Here is a 25,390-nt window from a genome sequence, read left to right as displayed (position 1 = left end):
GCGTTGATCCCGGGAAATTGCCGGGAAATTGCCAGAACGCCTTCTGTGTGAACGCAAACACGACCCGGGATTGATGCCGGGTTGGGGACCTAGTAACATTGCCGGGATCAGTCCCGGAACGCGCGCTGTGTGAACATAAGCCGTAATCAATGCCGTGTCGTAACGATGACGCTGAAGTGAAGTGAAAGCAGGCTAGTGAAACGGTACGTAATGCGCTAGTTTAAGATCGAATCAGAGAAAAAAATGCACAAGCGTGGTTTCTCCAGTGAGATCGAAGCTCATAAGCAAACTATAGACGCTGCTGAGACATCACATGTCACATCGATGTCACGTGTTTTTACAGGATTTTTACGGGTTGTGTGTGAACGCACGCTCTGATTCCGGAAAATCACTGGCAGTGTGAATGAACCAAAATCAAACGAACCCGGGTCAAATCCGGTAATAAACACTTTATCCGTGTATTTTCTGGAATCTCTGTGTGAAAGGGGCTTAACAGTATATCTTACTTTAACCCGTAAGCGGAAAGACTTTTGCTGTTAGTATATCGGGGCCTTTAAAGTGTGTGTGATCTGTGCTGTGTGTGTGTAACTGATGGTTGTAATTGTGTCTGTTGTGAGCAGAGCTGCCCACTAAGAAACAGCAGCTACAGGCACTCAATCTGCTGGTGCTCCTGCTGCCAGAACCCAACAGAGACACTCTCAAGGTGCGACCGCACGCACTCACATCCCAGACTGCAACACCGTGTCGGCCCAGATCCGGCCCACATCTGGGACGCATGGAATCCACTTGTTCCAGATCTGGGCTGACACTTTAGTCCACGTTCACTTCACCTGACCGTACTGAACCTGATTCGACTGTGTCTTTCAGGCTCTGATGGAGTTCTTCCAGCGGGTGATCGACCGTAAGGACAGGAATAAGATGACCCTGAACAACGTTGCGGTGGTGATGGCGCCCAACATCTTCATGTGTAAGGGCTTCCGGAGTAAGATCAGTGAACAGCAGGAGTTCGCCATGGCCACCGGCACCGCCAACATCGTCCGGCTGCTCGTCCGCTACCAGAACCTGCTCTGGACGGTGCGTCACACCTCACACCTCACAGATGTGCACCGCAAACTACGTTCGTCTGGTTTTCCATTCAAAAAGATTTGAAAATCAAGATACATTTATTTGAGAAGTGAAATGACTTGAAAAATGTAATATCTCAAGTCGTTTAGCTTGTCAGTGGTAGAATGCAAGGCACCTTTATTTCTATAACGCTTTTTACAATACAGATTGTTTCACAGCAGCTTTACAGAGACAACAGGAGAATAATGCAACAAAGTTTGTTTCTGCTGTACGGCAGATCTAGAAGAAAATATTGTCATTGTCCAGATTAAGTAAGTTCAGTGATGGTCCATTTGTGTTGTAAAAAAGTTATTCATTTAGTTCATTTTTATATAAATATATAGCCGCTCTGGCTCAAAACCGTGATGTCATCGTCCAGCTCAGTTCAGTTCTCATATATTGGTGTCAATGCAGATCAATAATATTGAATATTAAATGTCCCCAACTAAGCAAGCCAAATGCCAAAAGTGAGAAGAGCAAGTTCTTCTTCAGCGTTTATGTCCGACTAACAGAAGTTTGAAGATCACGATGCTCAAACCAGTCTTTTTTTTGTGTTTCAGATTCCCAAGTTCATCCTGAATCAGGTGCGCAAGCATAACACGGAGAACCAGAGGAAGATGAACAGAGATAGAGCGGTTAAAAAGCTCCTGAAGAAGATGGCCTACGACCGCGAGAGAGCCTCTGACAAACAGGAGAAAAACAATGAGGTAAATCTCACAAACACTGCAGACCGTTACGCTGAAGTGTGTGTGTGTGTGTGTGTGTGTGTGTGTGTGTGTGTGTGTGTGTGTGTATGTGTGTATGTGTGTACAGTGATGTGAATAAGTTAGGTCACCCATGCTAAAGTTGCCTAAAAAGAGGAATAAAAAATCATCTTTTGGAAATTGATTTTAATGCTTTAATTTAAAAAATGAGGATAAATCCAACCTTTAAAGACACCAATTTTCTTTGTGAATGAATAATGTATCATAAATAAATAAATCGTCTTCCTTAAAATACAGGTTGCATAAGTTAAGTCAGGACACCCCTATGTTAAATTCCCATAGAGCCAGGCAGATTTGTATTTTTAAAGGCCAGTTATTTCATGGATCCAGGATAATATGCATCCTGATAAAGTTCCCTTGGCCTTTGGAATTAAAATATCCCCACATCATCACATACCCTTCACCATACCTAGAGATTGGCATGGTGTTATTTCAGTTAGCCTAATAGCTGGTTTGATTTGCATTGAAAGATGATCTTATGGAAAGTGCCCCATGCCAATCTCTAGGTAAGGTGAAGGGTATGTGATGATGTGGGGATATTTTAATTCCAAAGGCGAAGGGAACTTTATCAGGATGCATATTATCCTGGATCCATGAAATAACTGGCCTTTAAAAATACAAATCTGCCTGGCTCTATGGGAATTGAACATAGGGGTGTCCTGACTTATGCACCCTCTATTTTAAGGAAGAACATTTATTTATTTATGATACATTATTCATACACAAAGAAAATTGGTGTCCTTAAAGATTGGATTTTTCCTCATTTTTCTAATTAAGGCATTAAGATCAATTTCCAAAAGATTATTTTTTATTCCTCTTTTTAGGCAACTTTAGCATGGGTGACCTAACTTATTCACATCACTGTATGTGTGTATGTGTGTATGTGTGTGTGTGTCTGTGTGTGTGTGTGTGTCTCAGAGTTTGACAATGTGAGCGGGTGAAATGCACGTCTCCACTCTGACACCCAGTGGACGCACAGCACAACTGCATGCTGGGACTGTCTGAGCAGTGCAGTCTGGTTATAATTGCAGACAGGCTGAAACACTTAATTTAAAGCTCTCAAAGGGTGTTGTTTCTATACACAGAATAGATCCTTCAGATAGAGACACATGATTTGATCTATACACATAAAACTACTGTATCATAATTTATATGCATATTTTTAAGGCCTCTAAATGATCAAGACTTTGCTGTGTCACTAGATCTCCTCCAGTTCTTCTGTCTCTGATTGATAGTTTAGACTCGTTTATCCAGTAAAAGTCTTTCAGTGTAACTGTACAAACGTCCTCCTTCAGCTCGAGCTTCACGTGTCTTTCTGTGTCAAATCTGACCTGATTTATCAAGGAAACGCAAGAATAACTTTGATATTGTTAGTAATATTTCACCTTGACTGAAGTGACTGAGGTTTACTTTTTATCCAGACATCATTTATTAGAAAAGTCATGGGTTTCAGGTATGATCAGGCTTTTGAGGAAGGTTTATTTGTTCATTTGTCAATCATCATTGGATTGGATTATAAGATTTAAAACTACAGAGCTTTGATCATAAAACTTAGCATTTAAATATCATCTCACTAATACATTATTGATATTTATATGCATTTTCTCTAAATAGTCTCTGAATAAAACTGAGCTGTTTTTTCTTCCAATGTCTCACTCTGTTAGACTATATGATAAAAAAAGCCTGATAGATCAAATATGATGCTTAACAATAAACTTTTATTTTTTATTTGTATGTATATATATATATATATATATATATATATATATATATATATTATCTAAAGGTTCAATAAACTCTTCCGTTTAAAAAAAAAAGTGATTATTTCACATGTCAGGCTCTTAATGTCCAGGTTGTGACTGGGGAATCTGCAGGTGTTTGCACACGTTTCCCAGGACAGAGTGTGTTTTACTGGAGTACGTTTGGCTGTAGTGTAGATGTGTGTGTGTTCAGGCTGACGGAGGCTTCATACGGGTTCAGGCCCCTCAGTTCTCCATGGTGTCCATGGCCGTTCAGCTGACGGAGGATTTGAAGGCCTCAGATGTCCTGGCACGCTTCCTCAGTCAAGAGAGGTGAGCTGACACACTCCATCAGCTTCAGGCACTAGTGAATGATGTGCTCAGTGAGACTAACTGAGAGTTGTGTTACAGGTCGGTGTCTGTGAGAAGAGAAGATCTGTGTCTCTATGAGATGGGAGGAAACATCAGTGAGTATCTCATGAGCCTCACATTCATGACAGTCAGACAATTCATAAAGTGCAGCTAACCATACTGCCATACAAAGGCAAAAGACCTTAACTCACTAGAGTGTGGACCTGAGAAAAATGACTTTAAAGATTTTTAGTTGTCCCGCCAAATGAATTATAGGTAGGACACTGGAAATCTGGCAATTAGATGTTGTTTTAGTAATCAACATTATCTACACAAAAAAAATCTTGAGCTCAAACTTGACTTTTGACCACTATTTTAAAGTTACTGTACTTTGCCTTTGTATTGTCAGCAAAAAGTGAGAAGTCATGCCAAGGCAAAAGGCAGTAACTTCACATTATCAATATTTGGTTGCTGATCACCATTAACACAATCATTATAGTAACACCTGTATACAATCTAGTGATCATGGCATTTATTTTGTATGATTTACAATTACTTATAGACATCTACTTATTGCTATCCTGTGCTTTGGTTGCATTCTGGTGGCATTACATTTGACATGACAAAATACCTCCATATAATTCCATATAGCGGTAAAGAGTATCTTCAATTGGTACCGAGAAGCATAAGACTTGCTAAATGCATGTTCAAAATTATCACGATAAAACAGATCCTCGCGCACATTCGACCTGGGTACTGGAATATAGTGTATTTGTGTTTGAATGTGTCACGCTCCTCGTACGTTCACGAAAAGTACGAAGTGCGAACGCAGTGCTTTCCCCATTGAGACTCAGTGGGGAGAGCGTTCTGGACTACCTACACAACTAATTTTTTTGCACAACCTTCTGTGTTCTGCGTCTTTTCAGTATGTGGTACACAGTCAACTCCCTGTAATATTTTAGTACTGCGTCGGCTCGACTGTTCAGTACCGGCAAAGTTTTGGTTGAAACATGATTGTTTCAACCAGGTCCGGTACCCGAACTGAGTGAGGCAGGGCTTTAGTTCTTCGTTGTATTCACCTGCTACAGCATGTGTAAAATTTTTCTGTCAACTCTGCATATATCCTTTGTGATGGATATCGCACAATTGTCGATTGAGCGGGTTCAGACCATATATTAAATATTCTGACCGCATTTGTACAGGACTAAGCTCTGAGGACATCAGAAGTTAAGTAAGCTAACCCTAACTGATGACAGCAGTACAAAGTACACAGGCTACATCGTAATTTAACTTTTAATGGACAGTAAAACAAAGGCAGAACACCGTACAATCTGATAGGTATCATTATTTGGTAGAACACCGGCACAATAACTTCATATTGATGCGCGGCTAAACAAAGGCTGAGTACCTTAACTCAATACGAGTGTTCCAAAACAAAGCCAAAGAGCGAAACTGGTGTTACGGTGTTCTGCCTTGGTTTCTCATGTGCTTTTGTAAGTTACTGTTAAGACAACCCATTATTTTCTCGAAAAAGCCAATGGAATTGACTTAAGATACTAATCCACATGATAAAGGAGGTCTTGAATGTGCCAAAAATATCAATAACTAATTTTCGACCCAAACACAAAGTAATGGTCTTTTGCCTTTGCACGGCAGCATACAACTGCGTATAGTTAAATAAATAGACTCATCAACATGTACTTCCCCCAATCATATTGGCGATCTATGCAGCTCATGGTAAGATTACTACATTTCAGTTTGATTTCACATACATTTTTGTGCTATAAACAGGTTTGGCCACCTGGTGTCCGATGTAAAACCAGGGGCCGGATTAACAAAACATTCTTAAGAATAAAATACTTTCTTACTTGATGTTTTCCAACTTAAAGTTACAAATATTTGTAGTCCCCAAACCTTTTCTCAATAGACAAAACTTAAAGCCCCCCTTTAGTCAATAATTGTATCCCTTAAGACTCATCTTTGATCGAACATATTTAAATTTTTTTCCTGTGAAAAAATATTCTTCATGCCTTAAAATATCTTGAATGTAACTCGACTATGGGATCAATATCCCGCCAAATGTATTGCGGATCAAAATATAATAAGCGTGAATCAAAAAAGAACAAGCATCGGTAGCGTGAGTCGCATTGGAGTGACGTCAACTCCCCTCTTAGTTTGATTGGCTAGAGGAGGAGCTGTCAATCTAGAACTAGTGGACCAATGGTGATGCTTAAGCCCGCCCTAGAGCAAGCGCAGAACATGGAAACTCGAACTGCAACATTTGGAAGAGCAAGCGCAGAACATGGAAAGAAGAGTGAAGAGAAAAACAGCACAAGCGTACAAAAAATAAATTATGAGCAGAAAATGAAAGAGAGCGCAAAGTACAGAGTAATAAAACCAAGGAAAACATAATTTTAAAGAAAACATGAACATAAGTTTAAGTTTTGTAAAAAATATTTTTAATGTGTTTAAAGTTTTTTTTCATGCTTGTTATTTTTTGATTCACGCTTATTATATTTTGATCCGTTGCCGCAATACATTGCCTTAAATTAGTATACGCGGTTCTATGAATATGCAGATGAGCCCCGCCTCCACTCACTCACACAGCTCAGAGATCCACTCGTTGACGATCACACATTGATCTGATTGGTTACAAGGTAGTTTGTGACGTCAGAAACACCAGCGATTTCAAACTGTGTTTTTGAGACTGTCTTTGGTTCACTGCAGTTTTAAGGAGAAAATACTCAGCAATGCTGTAGTGAATTGGTTTGTCTTCAAGCATATTAAAAACACCACATAGACATATAAACAACATTTAAAACCTGGATTTTCACCACAGGGGACTTTAATGGCGCTTTTCCTCTACACAGTACCAGCTCGACTCGACTCAACTCGCCTTTGTTTGATTTTCCACTGAGTAAAAGTTGTACCTGTACCTGCTTTCGGGTACTTTTTTTCGTATCACCTCCGGCAAGGTTCTGAGCGAGCAGAGGCGATACTAAAATTTGACGTGAAAACACTGCAGACTGCTGATTGGTCAGAGACAATCGTCACTATTCACTGCGTCATCATTGCATGCGCTAGATGGAGCTGTTTTTTTCAGCAGTGTTTCGTTTTGCTGTTTGCACTGTCTCCTGAAACAACGTTTGTCTTGCTGTGAGAAACAGCCACATCCCGAGGATCAAAAACAGAATAAACTCGATTTCCTCCATTGTCCTGTGTGTGTGTGTGTGGGGAATTCAAAATTCAGTAACAACTCAACTAAAACGAGTTAAATAGGGAGCTTGTTTTTTATTTTGGCATCATTCAGCACATATTAGAGCGGTGATACACAGATTCATTAGAGCGCTGATGACTGCAACAGACCACTTCATCTTCTGAGGTTTTTCATTCAGTTGATCAGCAAATCGTCTGTAAGACCCACCATACAATCTGACAATATTCTCAGCACATTCTTAGAGTTTAAACATTTCTTAACCTGGATGCTGAAGAGAAGCCAGGGCAGATGCATCTGACGTCTGTGTGGTTGTGTGTTTGTGTAGAGGAGAGATGTCTGGATGAAGAGACGTACATCAAAGCTCTCCTGGAGCTCAACCCCAGTGCAGAGTGGGTCATTAAATCTGTCCAGCACTGACCCAAAACTGAACAAGCCAATCCACCCATCACGCCACGTGCCTCAAAGACCACCACAGGTGGGCGGATAAAGGGAAAACAGCAGTTCTTCATTACAGCACTGGGATTCAGAGGCTAACATTAACAATCTGAATGCATTTGAACTCTTCAGGCATACGGTCGATCCCGTCGGCACATCTCTCTCCCATGACAGAATCCTAAACCATAACCTACACAAATATGATTTTCATTAGATGCTCGAGTGGCAGTTGTACATACATAATTTGTATTAGAAGCCAAAATGTTGTCAGGTTTATCACATTTCATCGCTTTTAAAGGACCGATTGTTTGATTGGTACTAGAACCAGATGCTAATTTTCCATGTTTTCTCAAAAACCTCTCAAAAAATGTTCAGGTCATATTTCACATCAGAAGAAGAGAAGAAAAAAAAGAAATGATAGATTATTCAGATGATTTGCATTGTTTTAGTACTATTTTCATCATGATTAAACACATTACCCTCCAATGTCTCATTACTGTATGCTTGGTGCATCTTGAACTTTTTTCTTTTGTAATTCTATTTATTCTCATTATATTAGATTCCCACCACTACTGATGAACTGGAAAGAAATAAAATAAAATACTGTATATATTGTGTCTTTGTAATTTAGAAAATACAATTTATCTCTTTTGGGGTGAAATATGACCTGGACATGATCTTTATAGATTTTGTGAGATCCACCTAGCCACAAACCTCATTCATATTTAATTGATATATATCTCCAATGAATAATGGTCTTGGATCATTTAAGGACTGAGGTATAACTACATTTCATACATTTCTTCCTTAAACATTTGATTTTATGTAAATGATCTCTTGAAGTATTGTAGCAATCTCTACTTTAAATCAGTCACATGACCATTTCCCCAGTCTAATGTTAGCTCTCACTGCCAATAAAATGTCTCTGTATTACTTGTTCAGTCACTCCCAGGGATCTTGGATGTGCTTTTATTCATGTTTCGCAATGTTGGAGAAAATAGTGTTGCTACAAGTCAAAGGATATTGTAGATCTTTAAAGGGTTCATGACTGAAAATGGTTTCTCAGCCAAACAGACCTCAAAAAGTACTTCAATGGAGGGAAACACTCGGCACTTAAACTGACCTTCTCTGTTATTTACAATGATGCATATGTCATTTAAATGAGTAGTTTTGAGCTTTGATTTTTTTTTCAAGCTTCTACATCAATTGCTGATGTTATGCTTTACTGTGAAAATGGCCGAAAATGACTGTTGCTGTATGCTTTAATGCTTCTAAAATAACCACTAAATGTTTTTGTAAATAAATGTGTAATTCCTCAATTTTGTCCACTATATTTTATTCTCTGGTCTGGTCAGTGATGGTGTGTAGTGTAGAGAAGGAGAATTGAAACATGTTTTGGCCTTCTGGGATTGGTTCACCCGTGGGTCTCCTGATACAGCTGACAGGTATTGGCAGGCGTGAAGGACCGCAGTCGCAGCTGTAAGGCTGCTGGACTGCCTAAAGAAACCTTATCAGCAAGGTGGTAGAAAACTATATTTCTTGTCTATTACCACCCACTGCTACTTATACCGACGACGGAAATAAGCACAGTTACAATAGTTACAATAGCTACCTAGCAAGCAATTTTGCGTTTAAAAGACATCTAATAGACGTCCAAACGCAGCCCAGATGTCTAGGCTAAAACAAGGCACAATTTGGGCTGTCAGTGAAAATTTAATAGACATTTAAACCAAAGCCCAAGAATAGTCATCAATTGGATTACAAAGAAATGAAATGAGTGAAGAAATTAAACCTTGTAATCACTGATTACTTTGCTTACATGATAGAGTGTCATACATCTCGCAAGTTATTTTGGCAAAAACGACATGTAACCAATTCAAGGTTATTTTGGCTAGAGGTGGGTTACTCATAGCCGGACTATATTGGGTCTATAGTTAACCTAGACCGTGAAATGACGGCTATTGCTTGCTGGGTAAATATGTGGAAGAGGGCTGCTACAGTGTGACGATATAGTATTGCAATAGGTAGCACATCAAAGTTAATTCTGAATCAAAAGCACCTCATTTGTAATTGAAAGGGTTTAATAACCATATAGTTTGGTTACACTTAAAAGAATTGCAAAATTGATGAGATGATAAAAACTTATACCATTAATCCTACCCAGCATATATGTAGAATGTTACCAGAGAGATAGGAAGGGGGAGAGAGTGAGAAAGTGTAGAGAGAAAGAGAAAAAGGAGAGAGGAGGCAAAGAAAGAGTGCCCCAAGAAAGGGACACAAAGGAAAAGAAGAGACCAGAGACAGGAAGAAGAGACTAGAGCAACAGTTACAATGTTTTTGTATTCCTTCTTTGACCGTGAGACATTTAAACTGACCAATCGGAAGATTACACTTCCCCCACCAAACTAAAGGTGTAACAATTAGAAGACACCCGGTGTACACACATCTTAGCCTACAGGTCTTGATCACTATCAACACCTCTGCCTTTAAGAATTACAAAGGTCCCTTGTGGTGAGAAAGAGGGGGTTGAAAATGTAAAGCAAATGTCTAACTTCACTTTCAAATATCTTTGATTATTTTCAATTCTAAGCAAAGGTCATGGAAGCAAACATTCATGTAATGGAGCTCAGAGACGCCATGGAAGGAGGACTTTTGGTCAGCCACACCAAGAGGTTCCCGAAAACCATCAGACGACCTAGGTGGGGGGAATCAGGCTGGTCAAGGCTGTTGAGAGTCTGGATGGGAATTTACTGACCTCACCTGGCGATGTAGTCTGGAAGTGGCCTGCCAAATGTCAGATGGGTGTGGTGGTTCCCATTTTAAAAAAGTTAGAAGAGTTCTCCGCCTGCCTGGGAAAGCCTATGCCAGAGTGCTGGAAAGAAGAATCTGGTCAGTCCCGGATGTGGAACTGTGGACCAGCCTTTTATCCTAGCAAGAATCCTTGAGCGGGGTATGAGGGACTGCTTATCCAGTCTACATGTTATTTGGACTTGGAGAAGGCTTACGACCACATTCCCGGGGGTGTTTTTTGGGGGGCACTGGGAGTATGGGGTGTCAGAGCCATTTTTGCTTGCTATCCTTAAACAACCAGTGTGAGAGCTGTATTTGCTGTATTCTTGGAAATAACTCAATCTTGTTCCTTGAGGGTGTTGGACTCGGCCAGGGCTCTCCCTTGTTGCTGTACCTGTTTGTGGTATTCATGGACAGGATCTCTGCTGAGGGGCAGGGGTGTCCACTTTGGGATCTTATTTGCAGATGATGTTGATGATTCAAGGCTGAGGGCGAAGCGGTGGGGATAAGGTCCAGACCTCCAAATCTGAGACCATGGTTCTCAACTGGAAAAAAGTTGGATTACCCACTTCAGGTAGAGAGCGAGTTCCCAGACCTCAACATAGTTCCGGCCCAGATTCGACCCACATCTGGTACGTGTGGAATCCATGTTTACCAGATGTGGGCCGGATCTAGGCCGGCACTATTTTGCTGTCTAGGATGCTTTCCCAATTGGAGTTCAAGTGTCTCGGGATCTTGTTCATGAGTAGGATAGGTGGATCGGTGCAGTGGCGCCAGTAATGTGGTTGTTGTTGTTCAAGACCAGCGGTTGGCAAGTTGAAAAACAAAACTCACCTGCCTATAGCCTTAGTAATCCTGAAGACATTGATTAACTTGTTCAAGTGGATTAGGGAAGGAGCTAAAGTCGGCAGGACAGTGGCTCTATAGGACTGAACTTACAAACCCCTGTTTCAGGTCATTGTGATGAAGCGGAGCTGAGCCTGAGGGCGTAGCTCCCAATTTACCAGCCAATCAATGTAACGACACTCATCTATGGTCATGAAGTCTGGGTAGTGACCGTTGTTTGTAAAACCCCCTTAGCTATTCTAAATTCAATGTAAAGGTTCAAGGGGCTCATTGCTTTTATAAAACGGTTACTCCATAAAAAAAATTCATTGTAATATTTATTTTATTCATAAAATAAACACCAGCAACGACAAAAATAACATTATAACACATTTATTCATCCGCCAAGCAATGTAGTTCCAAAGAGGTTGCCAAACAACACATGCAGCAACAAAGAATCACAAACGGTACTAATGTAATGCGGTCACAGATGTGTGTTTGTTGAGTAATTTACAACGGCTTCAAATGCGGCTCAACCAATCAGAATCAAGGACCGGAACTATCCGTTTTATAAACAGTAAGTTAGTAAATATATAAGTTAGTCAATACACAACACATCCACATAGATGCATCTGAAGATAATGAAGAACAGCCTTACACTTAGCAAGCCAAGCTCATATAGAAAAAATGTGATTTAATAAACCTTGAACACCACAGATATCCGTTTAAATCAATAAAAACAGTGAAACACACCAGGAGTTTATGACAGCTCTGACGTACGTGGGCTGTGTTTTCTACATGTGAACTGTCACTGATCTACAGATAGCCATTGCATTCATGCTAACAGGAATAATGCAGATTATTTTGTAATACTGCGATACAAATCAGGACACAAATGTAACATTTGAAGCAAAGTAAAATTATCCATGATTTGATTTATTGTAAAGAAAATGTGCATACTGAACATATTGGAACTAAACTTAATAAATGTTTTAAAATATGGACGTGTAATGTAAACAAAACTGTTATTTAGGCAGGAGGTAAAGGTCTGAACTGTTCCTGATAGGACCTCTATGACTGTATTTACAGATGTCACATTTATAGTGTTACAGTTCCTTGTTTTATGTCATTTATGTGAACAAGCATGTGTAGCTGTAGACATTTGTTTATGATGTCCAGCGTGGTTCTGCAGAAGATCAGAAGAACACAGCGTTTTTGAGTCTACATGATAAGGCGAGTTTGCGGCGGTGTGATTGCACAGTAGCTCGTAGCGCGTGTGTGTATTGCTGAAATGGTGTCTGGACGCAGTGTGGTGTGGACAGCTGTCCAGCTCTCATGAGTTCACACACAGCATCCAACATGGCCTTCAGCTGGGCTTTATCTGCAGAGAGAGAGAGAGAGAGAGAGACCCTCAACACACCAAAGAACATTATGATGTGAAACCATTTGGCCTGCAGAAGCTCTACTTTTTTTTAGAAGCTTTTTTTTTGCTTTACCTGCCCTGTGGTGTCTCTTCCACTGGGTCAGCCAGAAGCCCTTTAAAGTCACATTCTGAAATATAAAGGATTTCTGCTCGGGAGGAAATGGATTATAAATGTTAGTTGTTTTTGTTTTTGAGGAAACGGTCTGGGTTCAAGACAAGTTAAGCTGATAATTACCACTTATTTGCAGTAATTTACCACTTTTACTGGACGCATGGAACATTAAAATGCGTTTTTAAAAGTATCAAAACCTTCTTTGTATGTGTGTCAATATGGTTATGAGTAAAGTTATACTGTAATACATAAACTGAATTCTGGTCATGGCCATGCAAAGGAATGTATTACTGTACTTTTGTGATTAGTCATTAAATAGTAATTCTTAATAGTTAATAATTCTAATCTAATTCAATAATTATTGATTAGCCATTTTATTACTTACTGATTAGTTAATCCTCTACATAAGTTAATAGTAGAAGCTGAAGTGTTAATACTAGCAGCTGTTACTGATTACACATGATTTGTGTTATTCAATATCATTGTCTTTGGGAAGCGACAGCTCGTCACAGACACTGTCGTTCTGATCCAGAAAGTTCCAGTGAGAGAGAAATATCACCGTGAACATGAACATCATATACTCACAGCAGGGATCTGGAGGGGTCTTTTGGCCATCCCTCCGTATGTGACCATTGTGCCTCCATTACTGAAATAAAAGAGGATTCATTGATCACAATGAATTTCTGATAAACTACCCTAAAACTGCAGTACATATGAGTACTTACTCGAGATTAGACAACACAAGTCCTCCGCTCAAGCCTCCTACACAGTTCAGGCCCAGTTTAGGTTTGGGAACCTCCTACAAAAAATGCAATGTCTGTGTTTAAGCAATTCTGTAGAAATCACTGAACTGTTGCAAAACAGCAGAATCCCCAACCTCAAAGACCCGATGAAGCCCTGATGACATCACTTCCTCTTCTGTCACAACATAATCAGCTCCCAGTGACTGAAGCTCATCCATCAACTCAGGACAGTTTGGTCTGAGTTCAAGAAATAGTTTAAGAAATCCATTTCAACGATGCACTGTATGGGACATTATACCACGTGAGATTATTACAAAGAGCTTCTTTTGTGATGTATTCACTGCCTTCAGTACCTGTCTCTGATGATGTTGATGGTTTTCAGGCCCAGTGCTGCAGCGATCTGAATCACAGCCTGTCCCACTGCACTGTTAGAGGCGTTCTGAATCACTGTACAACCTATCTCAACAAATCACTGGTCACCAGGGATGACTTTTTTTCTTCTCTCTGTAAAATAGAAATTCTAAACCGAGTATGAGTTTTCGCACCTGGGGCGAGTGTTTGGAAGTCGTTCAGCATCCTGTAGGCAGTGCAGGGGTTCACGAAGATAGTGGCGGCTCCCAGAAGAGAGATGTCTTTAGGAACAGACATGAGCTCATCCTCTTCACACACAGCACCTGTCCTCCATGTACCTGACACACACAAATGCACAACGTCACTAAAATGAAATGATGTGGGTGTTCGCTGGACGAACAGGCTAATTGATTATAATATTAATTCTGATCCAAATATTGATAATTAATTATAACAAGTTATGATTAGTTATTCATATTTCCCTTGAACTAATTTGCTCCAAGAATTCAGATTTTTGGTACAGTAAGTTGCCTGTAAACCAATGTGGGTCTATACCCAGAGAGCAACATAGTGTGGGCCCAGATCCGGCCCACATCTGGTAAACATGGATTCCACACGTACCAGATGTAGCCCGGATCTGGGCCCACACTATATTGCTGTCTGGGTATGACGTGCAACACAAAAGTTGGTCTTAGTTTTTTAACACAACAGGATTTATGGTTTTGATGTTGAAAAGTGAATAGCTCCTTACCAAAGCCAGCATCTATGGGCACGACCCAATCACCAGGTCGGAGAGATGTGACATCACTGCCCACCTCCAGCACCTCTCCCACGCCCTCATTCCCCCCCACTGCTGGGACGGGGCACAATATTGGGTAAGAACCTACAGAATGGAGACATATAACCCGTTATAGTCAATTCACCATGTTCAGCCTCTATTGCACCAAAGAGTAGAATTGAATTTCTATAAAATATCTGATTTAAACAGCAGTAGAGAGAATGAATTTCAGAACAGACATGAAGACTTTACCCTGGATCATGTTCATGTCTGCAGGATTGACGGGAGCTGCAAGCATGCGGATTCTCACAGAACAATCTTTCACTGGAGGCAACGGCAGCTGCTCCATCCTGAAGACAAATGACGGGGCACAAGTGACCTACAGTTAATCCAATGCTTACCAAAGAGCAGGACGTGGTGTCTTTGCTACAATGCACCAATATTTCAGGGTTTCTTTCAGATATTTCATAACAAAATGTGAAAAATGAAGGGGTCCCCAGACAGTAACATAGTGTCGGCCCAGAAACATGGATTCTACACGTACGAGATGTGGGCCGGATCTGTGCCGACACTATGTTGCTTTCTGGATCTGAATTCTTCAATAATCTCTAATGTAATGTCTCTCTAAAAAAAAAAAAAAAACACCCCACCAACAACAAAAAACAACAATTTGATGCCAATCATGGCATCGACAATGCCAATCATGATTGCCAAGTTCCACCTGTCCATTCATTTGGCCTTGGGCTGAAGTTCTGATGTTACAGTCTGTTATTCATTCATCACAACTAAAAGTCACGTTTATTATAACTAAGACTAAACATCACTGTAGTACAACATAAGCCAGACAGCAACATAGTGTCGGCCTAGATCTGGTACAGTGCATGAGGATTCCACCAGTTCCACATGTGGGCCTGATCTGGGCTGACACTATGTTACTGTCTGGGAATCCACTGCTATGAACGAATATGAGTGGATAAAGAGACAGATATGTCTGTACCTCAGAGTATCGATGTTATGTGAGTGTTCTCTGTAAACTAAAGCCGAGCAGTGGTGAGTCTCTCTCCACACAGTAGAGCATCTCTGACGGACTTTCAGTAGGACCGTCCCGTCATGGGCAGCTTTGAGCAGCAGACTTCTGATGAGCATGACTCCTTCTCTTCTGCTGTCCTCTAACTGTGAGTTTAAAGGCTATCAACATTTGTACACTGATGAAAAAATGTTTACTTCCTTTTAATAGTTCTGCTTTCACTCTTTCAGACAGGAAACCACACTTAGTTAACTGATTTTTTAAAATGAAGGCAAGCAGTTTTTTTTTCATGCATTTGCATAGAGGGCCGCAACTGCACATTTACTGAGAGGTATGCAAGATCAGTGTTGGCACCCCCCACTCATTACAGCCGCGCAACTTGGACCCATGTAACCTTTTATTCAAGTAAATAAGCTACAAATGTTTAGATAGGCCTATAAGTTACATTTTCTATACAGCCTATAATATTCACGTACAGATATTGAATAATCAAATGTAAAATAACAGTAATTTATCAGTGCTCTATCAGCTTTTACATATACTTAATTAATTCTGCATATTTGTGATATGATGTATGCATCATCTTTAATTTCAAATTCTAACATTTGATCAATATATTTAGTTATAATAATAACCCGTACAAAAAAAAGAGTCTTCATTCCCCGGGTCCTGCCTCAAAAGGATGTCTGCTCCTAAGTTTCGGTACCATGGAACGTATACTGCTCTCAGAGAGAGCTGTTTTCCTTGGGACCACAAGAGGATCTGGTGTGCCAGTTTGCATAGCTGGCATGGACACAGACCCCCTGATGCTTTATATTAGAGACCACCGACCTGTCGTCTGTGTGAACAAGCACATGATGGCCTCAGGTCTGGGAGCAAATGCTTCAACGTTGTGAAGACAGCCATCATTTCCAGGCAGTTTATGTGCCATGAAAGATGATGGCTCCTCCACAGACCCTGAGCTGAGCGGCCTTTCATTACTGCTCTCCAGCCGGTGAGGGAAGCATCTGTCAGGAGCGAAACTCGATGGCAAAGAGCTCGTAACACTGGACCGTGGGATAGGAACCAAGGTTTCCTCCATAGAACCAAGGCGTGGAGACACCGCCGCGTGAACTTGATCATACGAAGTGGTCTTGGTCTTGAGGCACCACTGCAGGGGCCTCATGTACAGTAAGCCAAACGCTATAATGTTGGACGTGGCTGCTATCAGGCCCAGCAGTCTCTGAAACTGTTCTACGGTGAGTGTCTGGTCTAGCTTTATCTCTTTTGTGACTGAGAGGATCGTGGCGACACGAGCGGGCGAAAGCACGGCCTTCATTGTCACTGAATCCCATATAACACCAAAAAAGTTGGTCCTCTGTGCTGGAGAAATCAAATTTTTTTTTCCATTCAGTCTCAACCCCAACTTTTTCATATGAGCGAGAACGACATAGGACGACATAATTCTCGATGCCGAACCGCCAACTGTTCCGACTCTGCCAGTTGTCTGTGTAGTTCAGAATGCGTACGCCCTGCAGCCTGAGCGGGGCTAGAGCTGCATCTACGCATTTATTGAACGTGCGGGGTGGTAGAGCTAGGCTAAAATGGAAGAATCCGATACTGGTATTCTTTGCTCCCGAAAGCGAACCTCAGGAACTTCCTGTTGTGGAAGGATGGAAACATGGAAGTATGCGTCTTTCAGATCTATTGTGACAAATCAGTCCTCGGATCTGATTTAAATCATGATCTGCTTCAATGTTAGCATCTTGAACTTGAGTTTCTTGACCGAATGATTCAGAATGCGGAGATCTAATACGGGACCCAACCGGCGGAGCATGACGCAGCATTGTGGTGACGTTGGATCAAAAGCTCACTGGAAACCACTGAGCACCGAGGGTGGCGGGGTCGGCAGAACGGCCTCCTGACCCTCGAGCACTGACAGCATGCTCCGTTCCAAAACAAACATCACATAAATCGTGTGTATCCCCACCCGTAATGAAACGAGGGCAGGGAGGAACACACAATCTAAAGTTTGATTTCTCACCATAATATCTATGCTTGTGAATGATATAGTGACAGACACCATTAAATAAGACACACAGTTTGACATAGAACACTTGATGAGGCACAGACACTAACGCCGGTCAGACTGGATGTGCTTTTATCCTTTCCTGGTCGTGTCTTCACCCGCCCGTGACGCTCTCGACATTGGACTAGTTGACATGCGTGCTTCAGACGCAATCACGCAGGGGCATTCCCAAAACGTCATCAATGCAGCGTGAGTCTCCTCGAAAGGGAACAAAACAAAATCAAAAAAACACTTGTCCTGGACAAGCAGACAAGTGCTAATGTCGAACACTGAAATGCAAAGTTGAACCAAAGTTAACCGTTGTTAAATGTGAAATGTTGATCAATTTAAAGACTTGCAATGATAAATAATAATAATAATAAAAATAATAATAGGTTAAGCTTTTCATCCTTTTTCTGCTCTGTGCCCCAGAACGCTCTCATGGAACGGACTCAAAGTAGTGGTCCGACGGTGAGCGGTTGATATGAATAATAAAATATTCATATGAAATGCTAAACAAAAGTTAAATAAAAACGTTTCCTTCCATAATTTTCTAACAAATATTTTTTGATTATATATACATTTTTATTAAAGGAGATTTTCAAATAATTATTTTGCCACAACCGTGGCCCTATGCTACGCCACTGAGCACTGCTCAGTTTTTTTGCGCCACTGAGCATATGTGAAATGTAATGTGCAAAACGCTAAACACTCTGGGATTGTTAAGTTTATGGGCAGATAGCAAATTCTAATCCTCAGTTTATGAATTCCTCTATTATCCAGAGTAAAATAATGGACAGATGTTTTGTCAGTATCTTTAGGATCATCAGACAGACTGCGCTGCTGTCTATACAAAAGTATCATCCATTTCATGTTGCAGGAGAAATAAAGCGGCCTGAGAACCAACCCTTGTGGAACACCATATGATATATCATGGACGTACCCCCTACAGTCACCTGAGAAAAACTCTTTATTCATTTATTTTTAATGCCATCTCAGCAGCAAGGCTATCTTCACAGCGAAAACAGAATACACAACAAAAGTCATATAACTAACAAAAATCTATACAAGAAATTTAAGTTTAATACTAGACAAAGCTATAAAATAAATTCAAATGATACTTTTTAAAAATACTTAATTTAAACACATCTCTGTGTAAAATCATTATCTATTTACATTAAAAACAAAGAAGTCCAGTAAAATATGTTGATGACGGCATATGACAATATGCATGATGGCGGTTTTCACCTTTTAATAAATAGCCTTGTATGTAGTAAATCTTGTATAAACAACTTGATCGTAGATTTGAAAATTAGTAAAAAATAAAAAAAATAAAAAATACTTATACTAGGATTTATTTCATGTAACTTATTTCCATTTTGATCCCAGTCCATCTACCACATGTTATTAATATAAAAGTTTATTACTGATCTGAGATCAGATGGTGGAATTTGACACTGAAGTATTCGAGTTGAGAGGCTCCTTTGCAGCGGTGTCTGCTTTCTCGTTACCAGGTAAACCATTATGACCTGAAACCCAGCATAAAAAAATACTTATTGCATAAAATATCTACTTTAGCTAATATACTTATAATTATGTGATGATCAATCTTTAAAGATTCAAATGCCTGAAGGCAGGATTTTGAGTTAGTGAAGATTAAGAAATTTCATTATTGTCCATTTTCTATATTTTCCATAGTTAAACTTTGGAACTTGGTCCTGGGATTCGCAAGCCACGACACTGGTCTCCAGTTATCGCTGCTGCCAATACACGATTAACTGCTTTGCATTTAGAGTCTATGGAGAGAAAAACTGCATCTTAACTATCAAAATTTCTGCAAATATTCATGAGGGTGAGTTGTTGAACTTTTGTGTTTATTCAGGGTTATTAAAACATTTGGCCTTTTCAGATCCCAGGGAGGAATAGTGCAAAAAAGAGTCTGAGTTAAGATGTTCACATGAATTTCCAGGTTCTCCAAGTAAGGTTTTGTCCTCATTCCAAAAGATCTAATAAACCCACATCCGGCTTCATATAAATAAACACATTCCAGGGGAAAGACTGGCAAGGCTGGATTACTTTGGTTCGCCTTAGGTTTGCATAAATAACTTAGCATAAATTGCTCAATATAACGATTATTTCGACACAATGGAAATGCACACCAGCCATATTAAGTGCCATCAGAGGGGATATTTCTTTATTTTGAAATTCTGATCATCACACAGTACATGTAATCACTCCATGCAAAAAAAAAAACAAAAACAAAAAAAACACACACTCTGAGACCTCACAGAGAGTTTTGATATTTCTGAGTGGATTTTTTTGCAGGACAAATTCATTGTGAACAGGTTATGTCAATGTAACTAGTTACAAGTTTATGAAGATTGTTGATAAAGTGATGATGAATATGCCTGAGTGTTTTTGTACATACACTTCAGTGTAGGAGTGTAGTTTATTGAGTTACTGAAGTATTAATGTGTGTATTTTGAAACTATTTAATCCTGATTCCTCAAGTCATTCACTCTTCAACAGCTTTGCGAAGACTTTGGTAGTTGTGCTTTGGAGATCAAGGTCTTGATGTTTTACCACAGGTTCTTCAGATCACTGGTTTCAGGTCTTTAACGCACAAGTATAGTTTTATTACGATCTACAGCATAAAAAGTTGGTAACACTGAACAATGAGGTTCCATTTGTTAACAATAGTCAACCACATTAGTTATTAATTTCAACATTTATTAATAAGTTATTAAAAAGCTGCACCTGTTAATATTATTTAATGGACCTGAGCTAACATGAACTTACAATGAGTAATTTTATTTTTATTAACTAACATGAACAAAGATTAATACATGTTGTAACAAATGTATTGCGCATTGTTAGTTACTGTTAATGCATTAACTTAAGTTAACTAATGGGACCTTACTGTAAAGTAGAAAGTTTTATAAAATGTTCCCCAATGACATCACTGTTTTTGATCTGGTTTGGTGGGTTTTCTATAGTCTTTAGTTTGTCCAGTTGTTTCTTTTTTAATATTCCTTGTGTTATATGGCTGTTCAGTTATGTTCTCTGTTATGTAGATTGTAGCTTGAACTGATTCACTTTGAGCAGCAGCCAAATGAATCAGAAGAGTATTTAGTTAGAGGTGTGTGTGTGTGTTTGTGTGTGTGCGTTTAACTAGCAGGGCAGGTGAGCGGTTGAACTCCTTTGAGCTCCAGGACTTTGTTCATCTGAACCTCCAGAGTCTTCCCAGCTTTAGTGATCTTCACACTCCTCATGCAGCCTTTAAACGGTGTGTTTATAGTGAGTCCAAACTGCTTCAGACCCTCTGCAACAAACACACAAACACCATCTCACTCATTTATTCAATTATGTGAATGTTTCTGTCCACTAAGATTATTTAAACACTAGTTAAATGCATTAAAACTGAAACTTGTTATTGACTGTTCCTAATTTTTAAGAGAAACTTCTGTATTTTGGGATTTTCCCACCAAACTCCTCCTCTATAATACATTGACAAAAAGATTTAAAATTTCACTTTTCTTTAAGAGGCTTTAAATCATATTTTCAATACATTTCAGGCATTTGTAATTTATTTTTAATAATATTTAAATAAGCAACTGCTGTTCCCAGGACTGCTGTCATGGCATGAGGTTTTTCAAAAGAAGTTTGTTCCTTTATGATGTAAAGCAGAATGGGCAACAGAAAAACGGGTTGAAGAAATATCCGAATGTTCATCAATTTCTCATGGTCTGGCTGGAGCTTTATTATGAGTGTCATTATTGGAGAATTTATTTATTATTAGAAAAATATTAAATTAGATTTTTTTTTAGAACCAATCTATCTCTTTCGATTTTTTACTTATTTTATTACCTGTTATAAAACAGTTAGTTCCAGTCCTTGATTCTGATTAGTCAATAGCTGTTTTATATTCATGATAAAACATGGGTATGGCCAGTTTACCCAATGGTTCAATTCAACAACCCTAGCAACCACTCTTAGCAACGTAAACATCTGTTTGTTCACATTGAGTATTGTGAGAAATCGAGTAAGCGAGTGTACCTGCATTTACAGTTGACAGTATACGTTTTACAAAAGCAATAAGGTACTTGAGGCTGATGCTGTATCGTGATAATAACAACACCCTTCAGCCTTGACTTATTCACGATACAGCACAGCCTCTCGTACCCTATTCCTTACATAACTTGATACCAGCTCCAAAATTCCAAGACATGAGAAAAGTGTTTGAACATTCTAAACTACGTCACCATGGCGACAGAGTTTGATTGACGTACCGGGGTATCCGCCCACATACACAGGGTCATTGGTGTCTGCGGAGGCAGAGCGCACGTCTGGACTCGTCGCCTCGGACCTCCTGCCGTCCACCACAAGCTCCAGCCGGTGCTTCAGCTTGTGGGCGGAGACACTGTGCCACTGTCCGTCACAGAGCCCCGTCTCCTGCCCCGGTTCGTGCACGGCGGTGAAGCGGCCCTCTCCGTTATCAGCGTGGAATAACAGCTACACAGACACTCGCATTAACAAGCCGTTCAGAAATAAACAACTGAAAACAAAAGGAAAATCTCGATGACCTTTCCATTGACGAGTTCGATGCCCAGTCCGTCCATCTTCTGGCTGCTGACGCCCAACAGAACGCCAGTGCCCTGTGCTGTCCTGAACTCCAGATCCACGGACACCTCATTACCCACTCGATATGCACTCACTGTACGACACACACAAGCACCACTCTTAGGGTTGGGAATCGAAAATTAAAATACTTGAGTTCAGGAATCAGATACTTGTTATAAAATAAAAATTTTGATTCCTCTTATCGATTCCTTTTAGAGATGCACCGATTGATTGGCCGGTGACCGGAATTGGCTGATTTTCACGTGATCGGCCGGTCAGTCTAACATATGCCGATTTTATGCCGGTCAAATGCACTCTGGTGCCGCATGATCATCGCGCAACATCAGCATCACACGTGCACACGCACATGTAGGAAACCTCGTGAATTTCGTCCGTTTCACACCGCAAGCTCGAGCAGCGTGTTTTTTTTTCGCCGTGCATGTTAATCAGTGAGTGCATTCACACCGGGAGCAGGAGCAACGCGTGAGCGTCGAGCAGGAGCAGCGAGTGATCAACGGTGAAGCAGTGGTTTCAGCGCCATTTTTCATAGAAAAATAGATTTTCAGTCTATTCTTGTTGTGCTGCTCGCGCTCAATTAAAGTGAAAGCACACATTTAATGGACAAAATAAATATGATTTCACACAAAAAGTGCCCAAAATGCACAGAATTTGCATGTCTGGTGTGTTTTAACAAGGAGTAGGCTATGTCAGAAAAGAAAATTAATTTTCTTTTCGAAATGAACACATTTTTTTAGTTGGATGTGAAAAGAAGGAAATGGTTCTTCCATAACACTGCACTTTAGATGTGTGTGAATTTCCCACACCAGGAGCAATTTATATAGTTCTATTTTATAGCGATTATTGTTCAAAAAATGTTCTATGCAAAATGTCAAATGTTCTACTAAAGAAAAGAGAGAAAATAATATTTGTGTGTGTTGTAAAGTGGTTAGAAAAAATGAAATCGGAATCAGCTAAAATCTAATGCGAGCATTTGATTGTGATTTTAAACCATTCAAGCATGAGACGACTTGTGTGCTATTTTCAGTGCTGCACAAACACGTGTCACAGAATATTGAATCCGTGACACGTGACAGCAGCCTAATATTCCTGTTGCCGTCTCTATAATAAAACTAATCAAACAATGTAATGTATATTTTATTTATAAGGTGCAGCGTTATTTTTAATTTAACATCTGAATACTGGAAAATCTGAAAAAACACTGTTTATTTAATCGTATCTTTGTTCAGTTGTATCTATTTGTTGCGATTGCTAATTTTGTATTTGTTCTTTTTTAATTACTAAGTGTTTATTGTCTTTAATGCTTGAAATTTTATTAGCTAGTCTAGTTGTTTTTGTATGGTATTTTTAAACCACAGGCAAAAGTTCTTTGTGTAAGTGTTCTTTAGCCTGCTGATTTTTGTTCATGATATTCATCTATAATTAAATTATTTTTTTTACAATAAGACTAAATGTGAATGATATCCAAGTTTTTTTTTTTTTTTGCCTTATTGGAATTGAAATTAGGAATCGTTAAGAATCGGAATCGATAAGCAGAATCGAAATAGGAATCGGAATTGGTCAAATTCAAGCGATACCCAACCCGAATCACACTTCCACGTGTGCTCCAGTATGTTTTTTTTAAATGACTGGCTGGTGAGGAGTGAAATATTGAGCCTCACCAGCTTTGGCGTAACCTGTGCCATCAAAATAAGTTCCTTTCTCTGGGTTGGCGAAACAGGATCCCACGCGGTAGCTGGATGTGGGATTCTCCAGGTCCAAACCCTGACCCATCATCCTGAAGTTCCTGATGCAAGCGTCGATACTGTACAGCACCTGCAAAAGCACAGGCAGTGTCACATGGAGCCAATCAAACACAAATCATTCGCATGTGTGTATTAAAATGACATAAGCAGAGTCATATAGCCTTCAGTGGCCACAAAAGGTGTTTCGACTCTTATTTTTGACATGTGTATGAGGCGTCACACTCACAGGTCCGATGCGTTTGGTGGTGTAGTTGAGTGGTAAACCGCCCACATACAACATTCCCACCACATCCAGAATATCTGCTTTCTTGGGGCTGGTGGTGTGTTTGGAGAAGAGGCCGTCGATCGTGAGAATCCCTCTCTGCCTGTCTCTCGTCACACGGATCTACACGCAGAGAGACTAGAAATCAACACCTGCTTCTGAGTACACACACACACACACACACGTTCACATGTTTGGAGTCGGTGAGATGTTTTTTATGATTCTGAAAGAAGCCTCTTCTGCTCACCAAGGCTGCCTTTATTTGATCAAAAATACAGTGAAAACAGTGAAATATTATTACAATGTGAAACAGCTGTTTTCTATGTGAGTATATAGTAAAGTGTCATTTATTCCTGTGATCAAAGCTGAATTTTCAGCTGAATTTTCAGCTGAATTTTCAGCTGAATTTTCAGCATCATTACTCCAGAAATCATTATAATATGATGACTTGATGCTCAAGAAACATTTCTGATTATGAATGATGAAAAAAGGTTGTGCTGCCTCATATTTCTGTGGAAACGGTCATACATTTTACTATTCAGGATTCTTTGATGAATAGAAAGTTTATAAGTTGTTTATAAGTTTATTTGAAATAAAAATCATATGTGACATTATAAATGTCCCTTTTAATTAATTTAATGCATCCTTGCTGGATAAAAGTATCAATTTATATAATCTTAAAGTAAAGTTCTGGCTAAATATACTTGCATAAAGTATGTTTCTGCCCTAACACGACCTATGAATCTCCATCACAGAACATCACAACATCTTGTATCTGGATCAGGCAAAAGGTTTCCTCTCAGCGTCATGCATCAGGGTTCAAAGGTCGAAAGCTCTGACCTTGTGCCACTGGCCGTCGTTGATGATGCGTGGCACGCTGACGGAGGTGTTTCCGCTGCCCAGGTCGAAGCTCAGGTGAGCCATGCCCTCCTTCAGCTGGACGGTGGCGAAGTCAGCGTGGTTTATCCTGGCCATGTAGAACAGCAGACCAGAGTGTGCCTCGGTGCGCACCTCGAACTCCATCAACAGCCTGATACAC

At 39.9% G+C, this 25,390-nt stretch overlaps 3 protein-coding genes across 20 annotated transcripts in view; 1 reads left to right on the top strand and 2 right to left on the bottom strand.

The window, feature by feature from the left end:
• arhgap18 (Rho GTPase activating protein 18) overlaps window positions 1–8,929 on the top strand; it is a 49,452-nt gene extending 40,523 nt beyond the window's left edge. For all 5 annotated transcript variants that reach the window (XM_077220551.1, XM_077220550.1, XM_077220547.1 and 2 more), the window contains 6 exons: window positions 621–703; window positions 868–1,074; window positions 1,665–1,811; window positions 3,822–3,940; window positions 4,019–4,074; window positions 7,501–8,929. In XM_077220551.1, coding sequence (XP_077076666.1) covers window positions 621–703; window positions 868–1,074; window positions 1,665–1,811; window positions 3,822–3,940; window positions 4,019–4,074; window positions 7,501–7,592 — 704 coding nt within the window. In that variant the 3' untranslated portion in view covers window positions 7,593–8,929. The remainder of the gene's footprint in view (window positions 1–620; window positions 704–867; window positions 1,075–1,664; window positions 1,812–3,821; window positions 3,941–4,018; window positions 4,075–7,500) is intronic.
• Window positions 8,930–11,602: 2,673 nt separating this feature from the next.
• On the bottom strand, window positions 11,603–15,803 carry LOC143728698 (enoyl-[acyl-carrier-protein] reductase, mitochondrial). Its single transcript, XM_077219542.1, has 10 exons — window positions 15,630–15,803; window positions 14,885–14,982; window positions 14,606–14,737; window positions 14,049–14,192; window positions 13,857–13,959; window positions 13,638–13,740; window positions 13,486–13,559; window positions 13,346–13,406; window positions 12,722–12,794; window positions 11,603–12,606 (listed from the first exon to the last, which is right to left on the bottom strand). Exons 1-10 carry the CDS (start codon window positions 15,776–15,778, stop codon window positions 12,422–12,424), a joined length of 1,122 nt encoding a protein of 373 aa, XP_077075657.1. The 5' UTR covers window positions 15,779–15,803; the 3' UTR covers window positions 11,603–12,421.
• A 4,070-nt stretch (window positions 15,804–19,873) lies between these two features.
• Window positions 19,874–25,390, bottom strand: part of lama2 (laminin, alpha 2) — a 419,939-nt gene continuing 414,422 nt past the window's right edge. For all 14 annotated transcript variants that reach the window (XM_077221106.1, XM_077221108.1, XM_077221107.1 and 11 more), the window contains 6 exons: window positions 25,192–25,381; window positions 24,316–24,474; window positions 24,006–24,159; window positions 22,290–22,420; window positions 21,996–22,218; window positions 19,874–21,028 (listed from right to left, as the gene is read on the bottom strand). In XM_077221106.1, the coding sequence (XP_077077221.1) occupies window positions 20,874–21,028; window positions 21,996–22,218; window positions 22,290–22,420; window positions 24,006–24,159; window positions 24,316–24,474; window positions 25,192–25,381 (1,012 nt within the window). In that variant the 3' untranslated portion in view covers window positions 19,874–20,873. The remainder of the gene's footprint in view (window positions 21,029–21,995; window positions 22,219–22,289; window positions 22,421–24,005; window positions 24,160–24,315; window positions 24,475–25,191; window positions 25,382–25,390) is intronic.

Source organism: Siphateles boraxobius, unplaced genomic scaffold, assembly GCF_051911475.1.
Source record: "Siphateles boraxobius isolate OS27281-9 unplaced genomic scaffold, OSU_SipBor_1 8, whole genome shotgun sequence".
NCBI lineage: Eukaryota > Metazoa > Chordata > Actinopteri > Cypriniformes > Leuciscidae > Siphateles > Siphateles boraxobius.
Note: the sequence above shows the minus strand (reverse complement) of the source record. Positions and strands in the feature narration are given on the sequence as shown.